General features: G+C 40.3%; 1 protein-coding gene across 2 annotated transcripts in view; it reads right to left on the reverse strand.

The window, feature by feature from the left end:
• The window catches only part of znf366 (zinc finger protein 366), a 28,737-nt gene extending 19,253 nt beyond the window's left edge, over positions 1–9,484 (reverse strand). Inside the window, exons 1-3 of one of the 2 annotated variants that reach the window (XM_062024214.1) lie at positions 9,223–9,484; positions 4,716–4,871; positions 729–1,679 (exon numbers count right to left, since the gene is read on the reverse strand). In XM_062024214.1, the coding sequence (XP_061880198.1) occupies positions 729–1,672 (944 nt within the window). In that variant the 5' untranslated portion in view covers positions 1,673–1,679; positions 4,716–4,871; positions 9,223–9,484. The remainder of the gene's footprint in view (positions 1–728; positions 1,680–4,715; positions 4,872–9,222) is intronic. The other variant, XM_062024216.1, reaches the window with a different exon arrangement.
• Between the last annotated feature and the right edge of the window lie 13,383 nt (positions 9,485–22,867).

Consider the following 22,867-nt stretch of genomic DNA (forward strand, 5'->3'; position numbering starts at 1 on the left):
AAATTAGATTTTTTTCTGGAAAAACAACTGGAAATTTATGATTTTCTGAAAATAAAAAACAACATTTTTTTTGTATTTAAGAATGTTGTATACGCTGCTAGAGGTTAGAGTGTCCTCCCTAAGATTGGTAGGTTGTGAGTTCAAACCCCATACCATAGACTATAAAAATGGGACACATTACCTCCCTGCTTGGCACTCAGCATCAAGGGTTGGAATTGGGGGTTGAATCACCAAAATGATTCCCGAGCGCGGTCACCGCTGCTGCTCACTGCTCCCCTCACCTCCCAGGGGTTGGAACAAGGGGGTGGGTCAAATGCAGAGGGTAATTTCACCACACCTAGTGTGTGCGTGACTATCAGTGGTACTTTAACTTTAATTTTAACATTGATGCTGGTGCAATGAAAAACATGCATTTTCAAATTGTGTACTTTGTTGTCTGAAAAAGGTGTTTATTGCTATGCTTTTTTTTTTTTTTTAATTGTTACATGAATAAATGTGGGCCAAGAACTACAGCCTAGCAACAAGTGCATGGCTGTAATTGTGGGACATGACCGGGAAAAAGTTTTAAAAATAGTTTTTTTCCTATTATATTATATTAATTATATTAATTACACACATCTCTGCTATTTACTTATGTTGTGTACCGGTGTTTTCCTGATAGGTTGTCAATAAAGTTATGGGTGTCGCACCATTTTTTTTGAGAGTCCAGTACAAGACGAGACATGTACCTGTAAGGCTTGACGTCGCTATGCTGCATCATGTGCCTTTTCAGATGGCTGGTTTGGGTAAAGGCCTTGTGGCACACCTGACATTTGTGAGGCCTCATGCCCTGGTGGGTGAGCAGGTGTGTGTGCAGGTGGCTCAGCTGCTTGAACAGCTTCCCGCACAGGTGGCACCCATGGGGCTTGATGCCCTTGTGGCCTAGAATGTGCGTGACCAGGTTGTACTTGGACGTGTACGACTTTTCACACATACGACACTTCCATCGCTTCTGATCGCCGCCCACGTCCACATAGTAGCTGTCGTCCACGTGGACGTCCAGACTTATCTTCTCCGTGCCGCTCGGCCTGCCTCGAGGGGAGATGTCACGGCTGCGGTGTCCAGGCCTGACGTCCTCCGGGGCGTTGAATGCGCCAGGTGGGAAGGGCATGACGGGGCCAGGCATGAAGAAGGGATACGGGAAGAGGCTGGGATGGAGAGGCGGGAAGTATGACGGGTGGATGAGCAAAGGAGGTACCGGCCACATGGAGGGCGGACTGAGAGGCTCCTGTTTCACCTGCACAGGTACACGGATGGCCCTGTGATGAAACCTGTTCAACTCAATCATGCCTGTGATAGGTCGCAGGGGCGAGGCAGGCATAAGTTGAGAAGGGAAGGAGAGATTTGATGTTTTTGGTGCGGTACTTTCCTCATCTTCATCAGCATTTCTCTGTTCAGAGTCTTGGGCGTCTATTTTGATTGGTGTTCTTTTCCGTTTTTGGGACCCCTCCTTGTGGTTGGGGAAGAAATCAGGTGGGCCCGGTGGACTGCCGTGGTCTGCAGTGGGCGACATACATTTCGGGACCTTGACAATGAGCGGTGATGGGGTTAAATAGAAAGAGCGCTGGTCTCCTTGGCGGGCATCTTCTGGGAAACACAGAGTTCTGGATGGTGAGAAATGGACCGTTTCCATTTTGATTCTGCAGAAAAACAAGACAAGAGTTGGTTGAAAACTGTAATATTGCACGTAAACCAGTGGTTCTAAATCTGGGTTCGATCGAACCCTAGGGGTTCGGTGAGTCGGCCTCAGGGGTTCGGCGGAGCCTCCGCCGCAGAGGTCAAGACACACCTGACTCATCGTGTAAATAAAAACTTCTCCCTATCGGTGTGTTATGGATAGGGATGATGTTCGAAACCAGTTCTCCCGGTTGTTCGATAAGAAAAGAACCGATTCCATGGACTCGAATCCCTTTTTGAGAACCGGTTCCCGTTATCGAGGCCACTATAGTAAAGAAAAAGAGTTGGTTCTTTATTCGAATCCCTGGGAACGAATCCCGTCCCACAAGAAATGCCCTGTGGGACATCACAGGAAATGATGTAGCTCAGTCTAATGACTGAGTTACATCATTTCATGTGACGTCACACAAGCAGCAAAAATAATGGACCGGAAAAAACGCTTGAAGGCATGGCTATTCACCTATAGTGATCACAGAGACAGGTTGGTTTTGTGTTACTGTATATATTTGTTTTTCTGAAAAATCCCACTTAATATACTTTGAGTAACAACAGTCAATATTTATTTATTTTATTTTATTTTTTTAGGGGGGTAACAGTCAATATTTATTTATTTATTTTATTTTTTTCTTATAAAATAAAAGTGAGCTTTTGTTAAACCAAATATTGTGTTTTTTTTCCATATACAACAACCTATCTGGATTCGATAAAGAGAATCGATAAGGAATCGGTTCGATAAGAGGATTCGATAATGGGCTCGAACTCGATAATTTCTTATCAAACATCATCCCTAGTTATGGATACCCCCAAAAAATGTTTCCTCTAATTTTCCATCTGATTTGCAGGTGTGTAATTTGTTGTGAGTTCATGCACTGTGTTGGTTTTGTTCTTTGAACAAGGTGATGTTCATGCACGGTTCATTTTGTGCAGTAAATAAAAACATATAACTTTGTCTGGAATTTGAAAAAAAAAACATTTTATTTTTCATTAAAGAAGGGTTCGGTGAATGCGCATATGAAACTGGTGGGTTCGGTACCTCCAACAAGGTTAGGAACCACTGACGTAAACGCTGAGATACGCTGTCACCAAGCCAAAATGCCTAAGAAAGACATGAACTGAAGACTGTATGTAATAACTATGGTATATAATTAGTACAACGCAGTAGTAAAGATGATGAGTAGTCACATGTTTATCCAGGCTACACATTACTGACATATGAATGATATGCTTATCTTAGACTCAATTTTTACTACTCCAAAACTGGTTTCAATTCATGACTGAGTGGGCGTGTCACGGGAAAATACATTTGTGGACCCACCCATATTGACACCTTTCACTTCTTTCTTTCTCAAAGATCTCCTTTTACAAAAATTAGGAACTGTTCACCTGTCACCTTTTCGCATCTCCATTTTTTCCTCGTCTCTGTCGAACTTCCTTTTTTCTCTTCCACCCATAGAGTCAGTGGAAAAAGTACAGTAATCCAGCAAGTGCAAACACAACCCCATTTCACAAGTACTGTAGTTCAAGTTCAAATTGCAGTTTTTGTTAAGCAGTGTGCAAAGCAAATCAAATCACTGTCAATTAAGAGAATATGCAAATTATAATTTAGAAATTGGCAATGCACTTTCGTATAAATAACGTTTGTTTAAATCATCTGGCACAGTGAGCCGAGACAACATAAAACTGATTTTCTGGTGCTAATTTTTTTTCTGCTGACTCTGTTTGCTTTCTTCTCATAAAAGCCAAAAATCTCATCTTTATGCCTTTAAACATTAATGAAGTTAGCCAAGCAGGTTATGGTAAATAGGGGGAAATTAGGATTTTCTTTATTTTTCTCAAGCTGCTGTGCCTTCCCTAATGTCTTCACACGTTGACAAACCTAGTATAACTTTTACTATAATGTGAAAAGTGATGCAAATATGATTCATATACAGTAACCTGTCACTTTATAAGGTACACTTGAAATATCTAACGCAGGGGTGTCAAACGTACGGCCCGGGGACAGGATCAGGCCCGCGAACAGGTTTTATCTGGCCCGCGGGATGAGTTTGCTAAGTATAAAAATGTACCTGAAATGTTTTAATGAAAGAAACAGCTGTTCTAAATGTGTCCACTGGATGTCGCAATAGCAATTCTTTGTGTCTTTGTAGATGATGCTACATACGGTATGTACAAAATAAACCACATGATGTTAGTACATCAGTCGAAGAAAATGATCAAACTACATAAATAACGTCCTGTAATTTGATTTTGATATAATTTTTTTATCTTGACAGATTGAAAATTAACACAGATGAGTTATCATATAGTTTATTCAGAAAATATAAATAACGACAAATATAGAATACTGTTAACCGCAACATGTAAGTATAAAAAAAAAAAAAACAACATTATGATTTCTACAATGTCAGAATGTACTTGTTCTATTTTTAAACAAAGAAAACAATCTGAAGTGTCTTTATTTTCAAGTTATCGTGCCGTGATTTTACCAGTCCGAGATCCAACGCTTAATCAAAAACTTATGAGGTATTAAGTTAATAATATGCATATTATCGTGGGCGTAGTTTCTAGGCAAACAACAACACAATTTTGTAAACACACTATTATCAATCTAAAGGCATGAGACTCTGCAGGTGTATTAAAATTGTGAACGAGTGTGCGTGGCGCCTTAGGGTATAAAAATACATTTACAAACACAGTATATTGTCCAAATAATGAATGGAAGAATTTGCAAAAAAACATGCAATTCACAGGAGTACGTGCAGAAAGCACCACTTTAATCCCATTCAACCCTTGAGGTGGCATCTTATTCGTCCACCTGATAACATATAAAATATAGGGATTGTCATGAAAGGTGCAGCAGTGCAAGAACTCTACATGCTGTCTAAACAGTGAAATTCAAAACAGAAGCCCCACCTCGTGCCCATGTGCCAGTCTGGAACATGGCATGGAAGTGTGTCAGTGTGTGAGTCTACACTGATGTGTGCATGTGTGTGGCCTACCCAAGCAAGCGCTGTGATGCCCTGGCTCCGTGCTGCCGTTTCGCTCTTCTGCTCCCTCCTGACAATGCTGCGGCCCATCCACAGATGAGCTTTTTTGGAGGGACTTAAGAAGGAGAACAGGAACAATCACTTTGTTCTCATTTTTCAGATGAGTACCTTCGGAGAGAAGGAAGGAAGGGAGGGGAGAGGAAGTCAACAAGTCGAGTGCCTTCCTGCAGAAAAATAAGGAAACAGTAGATAGACATCTCCATTTCTCTATGAAATAAAGGGATTGCAGAGCTTTCGGAGGAATGTAGGAGGGGCCCATGGTTGGTTGATGTTTCTTCCAGAAAACAATGCACTTTGAACGGGGAACAGCATGCAGCCATGGAGGATGTAAACACTCATCTTTTTAACTTCAATAAGGAAAATAGTGCATCCCATAACATATATAGGCAAGCACACATGAACCATCTAATATGTTTTTGTTTTTTTATATATTTTTTTTAAATCTGTAAATGTGCCTGTTTAACTGCAGTCCCTGGGTATAATATCAATACAACTCACTTAAAGCTAACGTAAAGCACTTTGCACACTAGTGGTGAAACAAAGACTACAACATATACAGTACAGGCCAAAAGTTTGGACACACCTTCTCATTCAATGGGTTTTCTTTATTTTCATGACTATTTACATTGTAGATTGTCACTGAAGGCATCAAAACTATGAATGAACACGTGTGGAGTTATGTACTTAACAAAAAAAGATGAAATAACTGAAAACATGTTTTATATTTTAGTTTCTTCAAAATAGCCACCCTTTGCTCTGATTACTTTTCCGCACACTCTTGGCATTCTCTTGATGAGCTTCAAGAGCTAGTCACCTAAAATGGTTTTCACTTCACATGTGTCATAGTTTTGATGCTATCAGTGACAATGTACAATGTAAATAGTCATGAAAATAAAGAAAACGCATTGAAATGAGAAGGTGTGTCCAAACGTTTGCCCTGTACTGTATGTATGTATATATATATATATATATATATATATATATATATATATATATATATATATATATATATATATATATATATATATATATATATATATATATGTATATTCCTCGCACACTAATTGACTGAAAGAGTGCGCACTTGATGTCACGTTATCGATAGAAAAATGCATTTTTAGACAATATGATTTGCCTGAGCAGCTAGGAGACACCGACAGTAACAATCAGTAGAAAATGGATTACAAAGGACAGATTAAAATAATAATAATTTTTAAAAAAAAAGTTATTATTATTTATTTTTTTTAAACTTGGGACTTCCCGCGAGCCGGATTTTGGATGCTGGGGACCCCTGCTCTAAGTCAATATGCTAAAAGCTTTTGTGTACTGTATGCTAACAATGCTTGCCTTTTTTAGATGAAATACAGATACAGATTAAGGATCATTTTTTATTGACGTTCTCATATTCAAGAGGTAGTCACATGAAATGGTTTTCACTTCACAGGTGTGTTTGAAGCTCATCGAGAGAATGCCAAGAGTGTGCAAAGCCGTAAACAGAGCAAAGGGTGGCTATTTTGAAAAAACTAGAATATAACACATGTTTTCGCTTATTTCACCTTTTTTTGTTAAGTACATAACTCAGTTGCAGCTAATGGGAGCAATGCAAAATTGAGGGATGGATGAGCAGGGGACAAGTCAGGAGGACTGGAGTCCATAAGAGGCATTCTCATGCCCCGTCAGGCCTTCCCACAGGCCAGTCCCTCAAAGTCCTATAGGTAGGAGGAGCGAAGACCCAGGAGGCAACCAAGATCAATGACCAGGAGGCTGACCCCCACAACCCAGGATGAGGCTGAAAGCTACTGTAGTGACTTGTGCTGGTTAACAGAGCATTTTCCTTAATTGGGTTTCATTGTGGACACGATGTTTAGCACAGCCGGTTTTACATCAATTTAAATTGGCTGAGTCACGCAAGGATGTCTGGGTAAATGTCTACAATATATGGATAATCCGCTGACGTCACAGATGGCAAAAATGTCACAAAAAGAACAAATTCCAAACGGACGATTTGGAGTAAGTATGAAGGAAGGCAAAATTGTTTTTTTTTTTTAATATTTCCGTAATGCCCCATTGTTTGACTTCAAATGTACAGGACTTATGCATATCCCAAATACACATAAGCAAGTACCGTCAGGTAAATAAAGTTAGTCAAACACATCAGCAGAAACTTCTCCATATTTTCATGGATAAATGTCCACAGTTTAGAAATTATTTGAACATCCTAGGCTGGTGTTAGACTCCTCCTGCTTCAGCGTGGTGCAGACTAGCAGTGATTCATACTTCTTCTTCAACTCGACTACACACTCGGTCATGTTTTTGAATATTTTCTTCTTTAATTAAAATAATATCATCAAATTCGTCTTATGAGCACTGTCCTTCACGCTCACTTTCTTCTTTCCAATGGTTTGAAAACAAAGTTATGATATTTAGCTATATGCGAGTGCCAGTGAGTAAGACCAGTTCACTGTGATATTTGCTAGACTCACTAATGGCGGGGATGCTTGTATCTCCAATTTTTGCTTGTAACTTAAAGTATAACAATTAGCAGAGAGGCGGCTCTTACCTCTAAACACTATTAAATTGGGGCACTCTTAAATTTAATTACCACTGTACTTTCAAACCTTGACAGCACAAACGATAATGTTTACTAGAAAAACCAGCACAACGTACAATATTAGTGTTTTAATATTTGCAATGACAAGGGGCCCAGCTTCACGCAGGTCCTGGCAGCAATATTTTTTGTTCAAATAAAATTATCTTCTTCCAGCACCAATACATTCTAAATACAGTAGGAATGTAAATATTTTGAGCCATGCAGTCTGTTAACCTATAACCACCATCAAACACATGTGGATTGGTGATTTTAAAAAAATTCTTAAAAAACAAATCTGCACCCTTAAATAGAGAGCACATTATAAAGCCTAAAGTTTGTGAGTAGAGGCGTCATCAGCCAACTTATGCTTTTGCTCAGAATGAGATGGCAAGTAATTTTGGCGGCTGTAATTGAACTCATATCATTGATAGAGCGAGACTGTCCTCTTTGGTTTCTGGTGCATCATTAGCTGTGTTAATTAGCTCATGAGACCAATTAACCTAAGGTCCTGGACAATGTGCTTCAATCCAGGCAAGATGATTAAGGAATTTAGATTATGCACGGGAAGCAAGTCATATAGTAGGACCCACGTGTTCTACACAGACAAGGATTGACCTGAACTAGGATCAAAATAGACTTGAGGAGATGAGACATAGCTGGGAGAACTATTTGGTTTGTGACCAACCAATGAAATCTTAGTCTTGAATATGAGAACGTCAATAAAAAATGATCATTTATCTGTATCTGTATTTCATCTAAAAAAAGGCAAGCATTGTTAGCATACAGTACACAAAAGCTTTTAGCATATTGACTTAGATCAGGGGTCCCCAGCATCCAAAATCCGGCTCGCGGGAAGTCCCAAGTTAAAAAAAAAAAATTAATAATATTTTTTAATTTTTTATTATTATTATTTTTAATATGTCCTTTGTAATCCATTTTCTACTGCTTGTTACTCTCGGTGTCTCCTAGCTGCTCAGGCAAATCATATTGTCTAAAAATGAATTTTTCTATCGATAACGTGACATCAAGTGCCCACTCTTTCAGTCAATTAGTGTGCGAAGAATATACATATACATATATACATACATAATATATATACATATATATATACAGTACAGGGTAAACGTTTGGACACACCTTCACATTTCAATTAGTTTTCTTTATTTTCATGACTATTTACATTGTAGATTGTCACTGATAGCATCAAAACTATGACACATGTGAAGTGAAAACCATTTCAGGTGACTACCTCTTGAAGCTCATCGAGAGAATGCCAAGAGTGTGCAAAGCAGTAATCAGAGCAAAGGGTGGCTATTTTGAAGAAACTAGAATACAAAACATGTTTTCAGTTATTTCACCTTTTTTTCTTAAGTATATAACTCCACATGTGTTCATTCATAGTTTTGATGCCTTTAGTGACTATCTACAATGTAAATAGTATTGAAAATAAAGAAAACGCATTGAATGAGAAGGTGTGTCCAAACTTTTGGCCTGTACTGTATATATATATATATATATCAGTGATGTGCAGTGAGGTTTGAGGTTGGGGAGGCACTGACCCACTAGTCAGATGTACAAACATACAGTATGATGCTAAATCACTGACTCACAAGTCAGATTTACAAACATGACAGTATGATGCAATGGCACCGGCTCAAAATCACAAAAAGACACAGTATGATGCTCGAATAAAACATTTCAACACACTTAGCACACAATTAACACAGCACTGCAGAGCAGACACTGGGAATCCCCAAACTAATTTTATTTATTTTTTTTTTTTAATTTGGGACTTTCCACAGCCGGATTTTGGACGCTGGCGGGCCGCATCCAGCCCGCGGGCCGTACTTTGGGGACAGTATATCTTACCTTTACTTGTAAGTGAAGTCCATTTGCCTTTCCTTCCGGATGAAGATCTCTACGACTTTGTTGTAGAAGTCCTCCTTTTTCTCTTTCTTTGAGTTTTAAAAGCCTCTCTTTCTCATTTGAGATAATTGCCACGAAATGCAAGCTCCTGTTTCCCCAAAAAGCAAGTGGCGTTTATCAGCTCTTTTAATATCTCACCATTTTCATCCACATTGGCATAGTGGATTCTGATATTTAGTCTCATTTAGAGCCAGATCAATACGGTACTCTCGCTCAGGGCCTCAACACACATTACTGTCGTCACGAACGGCCTTCAGCTCATCAAAGCTCTGCTCCTTCCACCATCACCCCTCCACCCCCCACCAACTACAGCACTTCATTAAAGGACTTAAAGGCCTACTGAAATGAATTTTTTTTTATTTAAACGGGGATAGCAGATCTATTCTATGTGTCATACTTGATCATTTCGCGATATTGCCATATTTTTGCTGAAAGGATTTAGTATAGAACAACGACGATAAAGATTGCAACTTTTGGTATCTGATAAAAAAAAAGGCTTGCCCCTACCGGAAGTAGCGTGACGTAGTCAGTTGAACATATACGCAAAGTTCCCTATTGTTTACAATGATGGCCGCATGATGTGAGAGAGATTCGGACCGAGAAAGCGACAATTTCCCCATTAATTTGAGCGAGGATGAAAGATTTGTGGATGAGTAAAGTGCAAGTGAAGGACTAGTGGGGAGTTGAAGCTATTCAGATAGGGAAGATGCTGTGAGAGCCGGGGGTGACCTGATATTCAGCTGGGAATGACTACAACAGTAAATAAACACAAGACATATATATACTCTATTAGCCACAACACAACCAGGCTTATATTTAATATGCCACAAATTAATCCTGCATAAAAACACCTGCGTGTTTGTTACGCTAGCTCCTAGCTCCTCTGCTAGCTCCTAGCTCCATAGAACACGCCAATACAATTCAAACACCTGATCAACACACACAATCACTCAGCCCAAAAGACCGTTCACCTAACCCAAGGTTCATAAAGCTTATATATTTTTAAAAAGTTACGTACGTGACGCGCACGTACGGTCAAGCTATCAAATGTTTAGCAGCCAAGGCTGCATACTCACGGTACCTGATATTCAGCTGGGAATGACTACAACAGTAAATAAACACAAGACATATATATACTCTATTAGCCACAGCACAACCAGGCTTATATTTAATATGCCACAAATTAATCCTGCATAAAAACACCTGCGTGTTTGTTATGCTAGCTCCTAGCTCCTATGCTAGCTCCTAGCTCCATAGAACACGCCAATACAATCCAAACACCTGATCAACACACACAATCACTCAGCCCAAAAGACCGTTCACCTAACCCAAGGTTCATAAAGCTTATATATTTTAAAAAAGTTACGTACATACGCAAAAAAAGTTGCGCACATACGGTCAAGCGATCAAATGTTTAGAAGCCAAAGCTGCATACTCACAGTAGCACGTCTGCATCTTTGTCATCCAAATCAAAGTAATCCTGGTAAGAGTCTGTGTTGTCCCAGTTCTCTACAGGCGTCTGTGTATCGAAGTCAAAAGTCCTCCTGGTTAGAGTCTCTGTTATCCGAGTTCTTCCATCTTGACTGCATCTTTCGGGAATGTAAACAAAGAAGCGCCGGCTGTGTACTGTTGTTGCTGACTATGTTCGAAAAATACGTCCATTTCGCACCGACAACTTTCTTATTTGCTTGCTCAGCTTCCTTCTCCATAATGCAATGAACATGATTGCAACAGATTCACGAACACAGATGTCCAGAATACTGTGGAATTATGAAATGAAAACAGAGCTTTTTCGTATTGGCTTCAATGTGGAAGGCATACCCGTGTTCGCCGGGCTACGTCACGCGCATACGTCATCCTCAGAGGCGTTTCGAACCGGAAGTTTAGCGGCAAATTTAAAATGTCACTTTATAAGTTAACCCGGCCGTATTGGCATGTGTTATAATGTTAAGATTTCATCATTGATGTATAAACTATCAGACTGCGTGGTCGGTAGTAGTGGGTTTCAGTAGGCCTTTAAAGGACTCCAAGAACATCACAGGACTTCATCTAAGGCCCTCTCCATCCGAGAGGAGGATGTACGCCGGCAGTTCTTGAAGCTGAACACGCGGAAGGCCCCTGGGCCGGATGGTTTCTCCCCCTCCACCTTGAGACACTGCGCAGATCAGCCGGCTCCTGTCTTCACTGACATTTTTAACACCTCTCTGGAGCTGTGCCTTCAACACCATCCTCCCTGGACTAATACGAGACAAGCTCTACCAGCTCAGCGTGCCCGACTCCCTCTGCAGTTGGATCAATGACTTCCTGACGGACCGAAGACATCACGTGCGGCTGGGGAAGATTGTCTCGGACAGTCGAACCACGAACACTGGTACTCCTCAGGGCTGTGTACTTTCCCCCTGGCTCTTCTCCCTGTATACAAACTGCTGCACCTCCAGTCACCAGTCGGTAAAGCTCATCTCGGATGGCGACGAGTCCGCCTACAGGAGAGAGGTGGACCGGTTGGTGCAGCCTCAACAACCTGGAGCTGAACGCCCAGAAAACAGTGGAGATGATCTTGGACTTCAGGAAAGTCAAAGCCCCATCATCCCCCCTCACCCTGATTGACTCTCCCACCCCCGTCTCCATTGTGGACTCCATCCATTTCTTGGGCACCACCATCACCCAGGACCTCAAGTGGGAGCCGACCATCAGCTCCCTCATCAGGAAGGCCCAGCAGAGGATGTACTTCCTGCGGCAGCTGAAGAAACTGAAGGTGCCGACCGAGATGCTGGTGCAGTTCTACTCAGCCATCATCAAGTCTATCCTCACCTCCTCCATCACCGTGTGGTTCCCCGGCGCCACAGTCCGGGACAAGCATAGACTGCAGCGCATCGTACGTGCTGCTGAGAAGGTTATTGGCTGAAAACTCCCACCCTTCCAGGACCTGTTCTCCTCCGAGACCAGGAGGCGTGTGGGTCGGATCACAGCTGATTCTTCTCACCCTGGACACAAACTATTCTCCCCTCCCCCCTCAGGCAGGAGACTACGGTCTATCCAGACCCACACCTCCCGCCACCTGAACAGTTTTTTCCCCTCGGCCATCAGGCACATGAACAATAACAAGATCTGATGGCTCAGTTACAGCTCATGTTATTCTATTCTGTGTAATGTGTTTTAAGTTGCACGATTGCGCCAAGTAAAATTCCTAGTTTGTGAACCCGTTCTCAAACAATGGCAATAAAAACTCTTCTGATTCTGATTCTGAAATCTGACCTTGAATGTGGGCAGATGAGCGTTCATGTTTTTCGAGGCTTCTTGGCTGCTTTTTCAGATCCATCACATCCCATCCATTTTCTACCGCTTGTCCCTCTCGGGATTGCGGGGGGCACTGGAGCCTATCTCAGTTGCATTCGGGTGGAAGGCAGGGTACACCCTGGACAAGTCGCCACCTCAGTAGATCCCATTTTGGGTCCAAACACGGCCATTCGTTAAGAATAAAAGGCAGGGAAAGCCATAAAGACGTTTTTTTTGTAGCACAGCCACAAAGCCTTTCTTTTCCAGTATACCAATCCTTTTGAAAAGAACAAGTTATTTTCTGTCCTGGGACCACACACGTTTGAATTAAATGAGGCAGCTCTGGTGTTGGTCTCCTAGTATTAATGACTTCTTGCTTTGATTGAAAGTCCAGTCTTGAAAAATTCCTTATTTTAGAAATCAAATCCTTCATTTTTAGGGCAAAAAATCATCACAAGCGTAGTAGTTGTTGTCTGTTGTTTTCTTCTTCTACTTCTTAAGGGTTAATCGGTGTTGGCAGTTCATGAACTTTTGATATATCGCCCCCTACCTTGAGGCAGAGGTACTTTCTGCCTCATGGCCTGCCTTTTCCCCGTGGCAACAAGCACCCGCCCCCTCGCACGGACACACTCAATACACTTTGTGTGTAGCCGTGGAGGCACCACGTGTGTCTGCGTCACTTCTTGTCTGCCTTGTTATTTTGATCAGGAAACACGGAATTTCCGCAATTGTGACCATGAAAATGATCAAAATATACAGGAACCACACAAAAATCACATAGAAAGCATAGACCAAAAGATAAATATTAAAACTTATTTTATTTTGAACATCTCATGGTTAAGCCTTTTACCCCCCTGGTGGCAAGGTGAGGCACTGCCTCACTTGCCTCCCCTGACAGCATAGGAACATCTCATCGACACAAAAGCAAAAAAGTGATCCACATATGCAAATTCAATACAAATACGAATACAAAATCAAGCATATTTATATTCAAATTTCAAAAATATATTTACATATTTATTCATACAAATTATTGATTTATGTGTATGTCACATTTTTATATTTATAAATATTATTTGTATATATTTTCAAATCTCAAAAATATATTTACAAATGCGCTTTTATTTATACAAATTACTGATTTATTTGTATATCACATTTGTATTTGTATATTTATTAATATATGCATATGTATTATAATCATATTGATATATATAAGTTGATGTGAGCCGGGGGTCCGGGCTGTATATATATATATATATATATATATATATATATATATATATATATATATATATATATATATATATATATATATATATATATATACATATACCAATTTGGCCGGGGGTCCGGGCTGTATATATATATATATATATATATATATGTATATACCACATTGGTTTAACCCAAGGCGGCCCCCAAGTCATAAAGTTTGGGAACCCCTGACTTAGAGTAACTACAATTTTTGAAGTCGGCAGTCATGTTTTTAGGTTTAGTTTCACTAAAGGTTGAAACGCTTACCATACAAATTGACACGTCTCAATCCCAAGAAGTCTTGAATGCAGCATAAATCTTCAATGGAGAGCTGCATCCGAAGATCAAAAGTATGATGGATAAGAAAAGCAAGTTGGTGGACATGGGTGTAGTGTTCCTTTAGAACAGTGGTTCTTAACCTTGTTGGAGGTACCGAACCCCACCAGTTTCATATGCGCATTCACCTAACCCTTCTTTAGTGAAAAATAAAATGTTTTTTCTTAATTTAATCTTAATTTGTAAATATCAATCATGAAATTATGTTATTTTATTAAAGAAATACTAATAAAGATATATTTTACAAACAAAGTAACAGGAATGTACACATGATACCATGTTTACATCTCATTGTGCAACATGTGAATGTTTTAGTGGGAACTAAATGCGATATCTGAAAGGGGTACACATTATTTCCAAAGCAGGACCCCCACCCAGACATACAATACTAGTACACAGCTCATGAAAAACAGTATTTTTTGTTATTGTCATTGCAAGTGGGCCAAAACACTTATATTAGAAAATAATCTCATGGATTATAATGATTATAATTATAATAATAAAACACGTTACTTGTTATTTAGTCACGTTTGGGACTGGTGTGCTGCTGGTGTGGCCACAGTGCATGTGCACGTCGCTCACATGTGCTCCACTGAATGCTCAAGGAGTTTTTGCGTTCGCTCAAGCATATGGAAAATTAGAGGGAACATTGTTTGTGGGTATCCATAATATGCCGATAGAGAGAAGTTTTTATTTACACGATGAGTCGGGTGTGTCTTGACCTCCGCGGCGGAGGCTCAGTCAAACCCCTGAGGCCAACTCACTGAACCCCTAGGGTTCGATCGAACCCAGGTTAAGAACCAGTGCTTTAGAAGGAGATTGCCAAATACTGTAATCACGTGTCAGACTCAAGGCCCGAGGGCCAGATCTGTCATGTCACATCATTCAAAGAAAGTTATCTATCAATTTCTATGTAATAAAACAAATATGAAATTAAATGCATAGGCAATTGTTTAATATTATCATAGGCGATTATACCATAAAATGTTGATACATTTACTTTTACAAGCAGCCCTGAGACTGCAATGTGGCCCTCAATGAAAACGAGTTTAGCCCCTTAACCGCAAAGAAGCAGAGGATAATTGAAGAAGGGCTGTTTTTTCATCCATATCATCCCGACATGCCCGTGTTTCTCCTTCTTCTACTTGTACAGACGCTTGTGGAAATCACACGTGAATACCTTAAGACAGGGGTCGGCAATCCAAAACTTTGAAAGAGCCATATTGGACCAAAAATACAAAAAACAAATCTGCCTAGAGCCGCAAATAATGAAAGACGTATATATAAGTGTTATAATGAAGGCAACTTATGACGTAAGTGCCTATATTTGCTATAATAGCCTACTATCAAAATGACTATGTGTCGCAGGCTCAAGCAAATCTTCGTTGACGGAAGTGTTGAAATGTTATATTTATTCTACACATTTTTACAACATTAGACACCATTAGTAAATCAAAGGCTACTCAGAATGAGATTACTCCTGGAAATTACTGGCTTGTAATGGCCACAGGTATAGATGTGTGTGTCCAAGTTAAAGGAAATGGCACGCTGTCTTCTTTTAATGGATTTATTATAATCTTTGGCAAACTAGGTAATGTTTGCTGTGGTCTGGAACAACATGGCACACAAACATCTATCTGAAATGCAGCCAATATTACATACAGATAATGTGTTATGAGACATGCAAAACTAAACACAGAGGATAAACGTAAAGGATATTAAATGAGCCCAAATATACCTACAAATGAGGCATAATGATGCAATATGTACATAAAGCTAGCCTAAATAGCATGTTAGCATTGATTAGCTTGTAGTCATGCACTGACCAAATATGCCTGATTAGCACTCCAACGAGTCAATAACACCAACAAAGCACACCTTTGTGCATTTACGCACAGTGTAAAACGTTTGGTGGACAAAATTAGACAAAAAAAGGAATGGAAGATTTTACATGTAAACAAACTGTTGCGTCCCAGTCCACACTAAGGTGAGTTCAAGAACCGCCAAAATTAGTAGGACAAAACGATGTTCCCCAAATACTCTCATCAGTGAAGCATACACACAAACATATTAAACAGTGGGCTTTCTAACAATTGGGAAGGTTTGTGTCATGTTTGTCCTCAAACGAAAAACATACTAAAAGAAAAAAAAAAAATGTTCCCCCATCTTTTTCTCATTTTCAATCCTTTTTTAAAAATGCTCCAGGGAGCCACTAGGGCGGCACTAAAGAGCCGCATGGGGCTCGAGAGCTGCGGGTTGTTGACCCCCGCCTTAAGAGAAGGAAATGCGCGATTGCAGCTATTTGGGATGCAGCACATCTCAGATGGCAACATAGCAATGTTGAGCGACGGTTTTGGATTAGGCCTGGAAGAACGGCAGCCTGGTGGGATATGTCTGTCAACAAGTGTGTTGTGCCAGAGGAATGGCAAGAGAACTTTCCAATGTCCAGGTCAGCTGTGATTGTACTTACCAAAAAATGTTGTCCATTTGTCGAAGGAGAGACCACGGGAATGCGGACTCCCGTGGATGTGATAAATGTGATGTATTACCTGGCCGACGAGGGAAAACTACGGAAAACAGCGAATACATTTGGACTGGCAAAGCAGACTGTATCAGTTATTGTCCGTCATGTATGTCGCGGACTCAACGTCTAGGTCCAGAGTATATAAAGTCACCAAAAAGGAATGGACAATGAAGGTGAAGGCAAAATAGTGAGGAGTGTCCTGACCAGATATCTAGATCCCTAGACTGACTGTTGTAAAATGTTCTTTATCACATTGCTTACTTTCACATGTCCATCATATCATTTATGATGGCTCAGGTGTGATTGACTACAATAGGGCCCCACAGCACACTGGATTTCAGTTAATTGGAATACCACAACACTGGATATTGTTCAGATAAGTTAAATCTAATTTAAGAACTTGCACACAAAGCAACACAGCAAACAAATATAAAAGGCACACAAAGCACAGCAAACTATTTACAATGTAGTAAAGTACAGCTCTTCACACTGAAGAGAAGTGCACAGCAAATTGTGTACAAATTAGGTCAGAGGTGACGATGACGTGCGCATTTTCCGTGCATGCGTACTAGGTCGCGTTGCGCCGGCGGACGGAGTGGGAGGGGGCTTAAACGGTGGCATTGTGTGTGTGTGTGTGTGTGGACAGGGATAAGGTTAGGTGGGATATACCCTGTGTAACCTTAGTGTAGAATCAGCCTAAATGTGAAAACTAGAGATGTCCGATAATATCGGACTGCCGATATTATCGGCCGATAAATGCTTTAAAATGTAGTATCAGAAATTATCGGTATCGGTTTCAAAATTATCGGTATCGGTTTCAAAAAGCAAAATGTATGACTTTTTAGAACGCCGCTGTGTACACGGTCGTAGGGAGAAGTACAGAGCGCCAATAAACCTTAAAGGCACTGCTTCTGCGTGCCGGCCCAATCACATATTTTCTACGGCTTTTCACACACATAAGTGAATGCAAAGCATACTTGGTCAACAGCCATACAGGTCACACTGTATGGTGTATAAACAACTTTAACACTGTTACAAATATGCGCCACACTGTGAACCCACACCAAACAAGAGTGACAAACACATTTTGGGAGAACATCCGCACCGTAACACAACATAAACACAACAGAACAAATACCCAGAACCCCTTGCAGCACTAACTCTCCTGGGACGCTACAATATACACCCCCCGCTACCCCCCCCTCCCCCCACACCTCAACCCCGCCCCCCAACCCTGCCCACCTCAACCTCCTCATGCTCTCTCAGGGAGAGCATGTCCCAAATTCCAAGCTGCTGTTTTGAGGCATGTTTAAAAAAATAATGCACTTTGTGACTTCAATAATAAATATGGCAGTGCCATGTTGGCATTTTTTTCCATAACTTGAGTTGATTTATTTTGGAAAACCTTGTTACTTTGTTTAATGCATCCAGTGGGGCATCACAACAAAATTAGGCATAATAATGTGTTAATTCCACGGCTGTATGGATATACAGCCGCAGATATATTCCGATATCGGTTGATATCGGAATCGGTAATTAAGAGTTGGACAATATCGGAATATCGGATATCGGCAAAAAAGCCATTATCGGACATCTCTAGTGAAAACCCATTCAATGTATATGATATCATGTGAGAGCCACATTTGTGTTTTGCACTAGGGTTATTTTTTCTGAAATATGGAACTTCTCACAAAAGAAGCACAGGACACTGGTTTTCAGGAGGGAAAAAACATGTTTTCACTAAAATAATGGTTGCAAGTTCATGAGAAAGTGGGAAAAAAAACATATTGTTGTCTTGGAACACAGGGTAATTTATTACCAAGTATATTGCATATCACAGCAGCAGCATTAAGGCTGCAGCTAATGATGATTTTAGTCATCAAGTAATCTATCGATCGGTTTGTTCGATTAATTGAGTGATCAAATTCAAACATACTTTATAAATTGTTTTGAGTTCCACTAATTAAGCAATCAAACCTTTTTTTTTCTCAAGATGGCGCTGCTGTAGTGGCTGCTGGTGGCAGGAGCTTATGCTCTTGTGTCGTCCTTTTGTGTTCCTGGTGTTTCCCTTTTGTTTGTTTTTTTGCCTTTTGGTTGGGGACCCTTTGCGACTGTGTTACAAGGGGTGGCACTTTCGTGACTTCTGCAGTGCTTTTTTGTGATCTTCTGGATCTGCCTCCAGGGAGCCTTTTGGCCATGGAGACCAGCTGCTGGGTCTCTGCCACACCGGAGTCAGTTTGTAGAGACTGGAGGAGATGCGGATGAAGAAACAGGGCTGCGGAGCTAGCGCTGAGCGGACAAGCTTCACAGTGTCTTGGCTGAATGAGCAGGTATCGGACACCTCGGTATCCTTGGACGCATCCTCGCTCATCCATGCGGACTGGACACTGGCCGAGAGTTAGTGGGCGGCCGAGGGTAGAGTCGGCTCTCTTAGTTGCTTTGTTGGGTCTGCTCCTGTCTCTGGCCATGTTCCCCCCACCCCAGCAAACGATGGTGTGGAATACTGCAGAGGCCACCACAGTGAATATTTTTTATTTTTTTATTTTTTTGTTGTTGTTTTTACTTTTGTAGCTGTATGTAGAAATGGCTGGTTGCATCAAATCTGCTATTTTAATGTCTTTAATGTCCTTTGTGTTCTTTGATGTTTCCCTCTTACACACATGCTTATGTGTGCTATGGCTATGATTTTTTTTCCCTTGGGCCCAGGCTTAGACAAAAAAAAATGTTTCTCACCCCCCCAGAGTTTACCTGTTTCTCACCTTTTTTGTAAGGGGCGCAGACCCGCCAGCGATCCAGTTCTGTCTCCCTGTAATGTTTGTCTACTCTTGAATGGGATTGTGCTGAAAATTATAATTTCCCCTTCGGGGATTAATAAAGTACTTCTGCGACAAGTGTAATTGTCATGACATGGACTTTGGAGTTGCTTACTGCGAGGCTTTCGCAGCTCGCTGCGATTAATGTTTTCCCGTAGTGCAAATCAACTTGACTGGACATGGCGTGAAGGTAAATACATGATTTAATTTTACTCAAAAAAGGAACAAACAAAAGGCGCGCACCAGGCGGAGAACAAACTTGGCTAAGAACAAAACGAACACTTAGACAGAAACTATGGACATGAAACAAAACTACACTTACTGTGACGTGAAAAAACAAAAACTTGGCATGGCATGAAGCATAAACTATGGTATCAGGAGTAATCAAAAGTATTAGAGGTAGCAGAGGTAATAGAGGTAATGTCGCTAGGCCGACTGCCTGGCAACTACAAGCTTGAATAATAGTGACATGATTAACACAGGTGCGTGAGTCCAAATGTGAAACAGGTGAAACCAATGAGTTGACATGGTAACCAAACAATGGAGCGTAAACAGGAACTAAAAAGAGTCTTAAACCCAACAGAACATAACTAAAACAAAACATGATCACAAAGACATGACAGTAATAAGCAGTAGTTTAACACCAACAGCTAAGTAGCGCAACCAAGATTTGCAGATGGGGTAGATCAGGGTTGTCCAAACTCATTTTAGATGGGGGGCCACATGGAGAAAAATCTACTCCCAAGTGGGCCGGACTGGTAAAATCACGGCCCGATAACTTAAAAATAAAGACAACTTCAAAAATGTTTTCTTTGTTTAAAAAAAGAACAAGCACATTCTGAAAATGTACAAATCATAATGTTGTTGGGTTTTTTTTTTGCAATTACCCGTTGCGGTTAAGTGTCGTTATTTATATTTTCTGAATAAATGATGTGATAATGTTCATCAGTCAACTCATTAGTGTTCATTTTAAATCTAGTAGGATTAAAAAATGATATCAAAATCAAACTTCAGTATGTGATTTATTTAGTTTGATCATTTTCCTCGACTGATGTACTAACATCATGTGGTTTATTTTGTACATATGTAGCATCATAGAATTGCTATTGCGACATCTAGTGGACACATTTAGAACAGCTGTTTCTTTCTTTCAAAAATTGCAGGTTCATTTGTATACTTAGCAAACTCACCACGCGGGCCAGATAAAACCTGTTTGTGATTCCTGATTTGGCCCTCGGGCCGTACGTTTGACACCCCTAGGGTAGATAAAGCGGATGCTGACCACACACTATCGTTGAATCTCAGTAAAACTAAAACAATCCTATTTGGTAACAGTAGAAGAGAAAGTCAAACACAATAATAATACCTGGGATTTATATAGCGCTTTTCTAAGTACCCAAAGTCGCTTTACATGTAGAACCCATCATTCATTCACACCTGGTGGTGGTAAGCTACTTTCATAGCCACAGCTGCCCTGGGGTAGACTGACGGAAGTGTGGCTGCATTTTGCGCCAACAGCCCCTCCGACCACCACCTATCATTCATCATTCAATTCACCGGTGTGAGTGGCACCGGGGGCAAGGGTGAAGTGTCCCGCCAAAGGACACAACGGAAGCAATTTTTGGATGGTAAGAGGTGGGGAGTGAACCTGCAACCCTCAGGTTTCTGGCACCGTTGCTCTACCCACTACGCCATGCCGCCCCATAGTATGAGGGCGGCACAAAAACACAAATGCAAATAGACGGAATAGAAATTGAAAGAGTAAATGAAACCAAATTTCTAGGTATAATGTTTGATGATAAATTGAACTGGAAATCTCACCTAAAAAATATACAACATAAAGTAGCAAGAAACAAGTCAATAATGAATAAAGCAAAACATGTTCTAGACCAAAAATCACTTCTCTACTGCTCACTAGTGTTACCATATCTGAGTTACTGTGTAGAAATATGGGGAAATAATTACAAAAGTACTCTTCATTCACTAACGGTGTTACAAAAAAGATCAGTTAAAATAATACATAATGTTGGATATAGAGAACATACAAACCCTTCATTTATTGAATCAAATATACTGAAATCCCACGACATAGTGAATTTGCGAACAGCTAAAATTATGCACAAAGCAAACTATAACCTGCTACCCAAGAATATACAACAATTCTTCTCAAAAAAAGAGGAGAAATATAATCTTAGAGAAAAATGTAATTTAAAACATTTGTACGCACGTACAACACTTAAGACCTTCAGTATATCAGTATGTGGAATTAAATTATGGAATGGATTAAGCAAAGCAATCAAACAATGTACTAATATGATGCACTTCAAGAAACTCTTCAAACTTAAAGTGTTTACAAAGTACAAAGAAAAAGAACCATGATAAACATTCAGAATTTATTCATCCATCCATTCTTTCATTCTCAAAATAATCGTACTTATCTCATCATATGAAATATAACTTACTTCACCAATTATTATTTATTTATTTATTTTGATTGTGATTACTTATGTAGTATATTGTGAATAAATTGAGAACAGGAAGTGAATAAAAGTTTTAGCAACTGTTATGTAAAAGAAAAGGGTTAGGATTAAAGGCCTACTGAAATGAATTCGTTTTATTTAAACGGGGATAGCAGATCCATTCTATGTGTCATACTTGATAATTACGCGATATTGCCATAATTTTGCTGAAAGGATTTAGTAGAGAAAATCGACGATAAAGTTCGCAACTTTTGGTCGCTGATAAAAAAGCCTTGCCTGTACTGGAAGTAGCGTGACGTCACAGGTTGAAAGGCTCCTCACATTTCCCCATTGTTTACAATGCAGCGAGAGCGATTCGGACAGAGAAAGTGACGATTACCCCATTAATTAGAGCGAGGATGAAAGATTCTTGGATGAGGAACGTGAGAGTGAAGGACTAGAGTGCAGTGCAGGACGTATCTTTTTTCGCTCTGACCGTAACTTAGGTACAAGGGTTCATTGGATTCCACACGTTCTCCTTTTTCTATTGTGGATCACAGATTTGTATTTTAAACCACCTCGGATACTATATCCTCTTGAAAATGAGAGTCGAGAACGCGAAATGGACATTCACAGTGACTTTTATCTCCACGACAATACATCGGCGAAGCACTTTAGCTACGGAGCTAACGTGATAGCATCGGGCTTAACTGCAGATAGAAACAAAAGAAATAAACCCCTGACTGGAAGGATAGACAGAAAATCAACAATACTGTTAAACCATGGACCTGTAAATACACGGTTAATGCTTTCCAGCCTGGCGAAGCTTAACAATGCTGTTGCTAACGACACCATTGAAGCTAACTTAGCTACGGGACCTATGCTAAAAACATTAGCTATCCACCTACGCCAGCTCTCATCTG

This window comes from Entelurus aequoreus, linkage group LG17 (genome assembly GCF_033978785.1).
Source record: "Entelurus aequoreus isolate RoL-2023_Sb linkage group LG17, RoL_Eaeq_v1.1, whole genome shotgun sequence".
In the NCBI taxonomy this organism is placed as follows: domain Eukaryota; kingdom Metazoa; phylum Chordata; class Actinopteri; order Syngnathiformes; family Syngnathidae; genus Entelurus; species Entelurus aequoreus.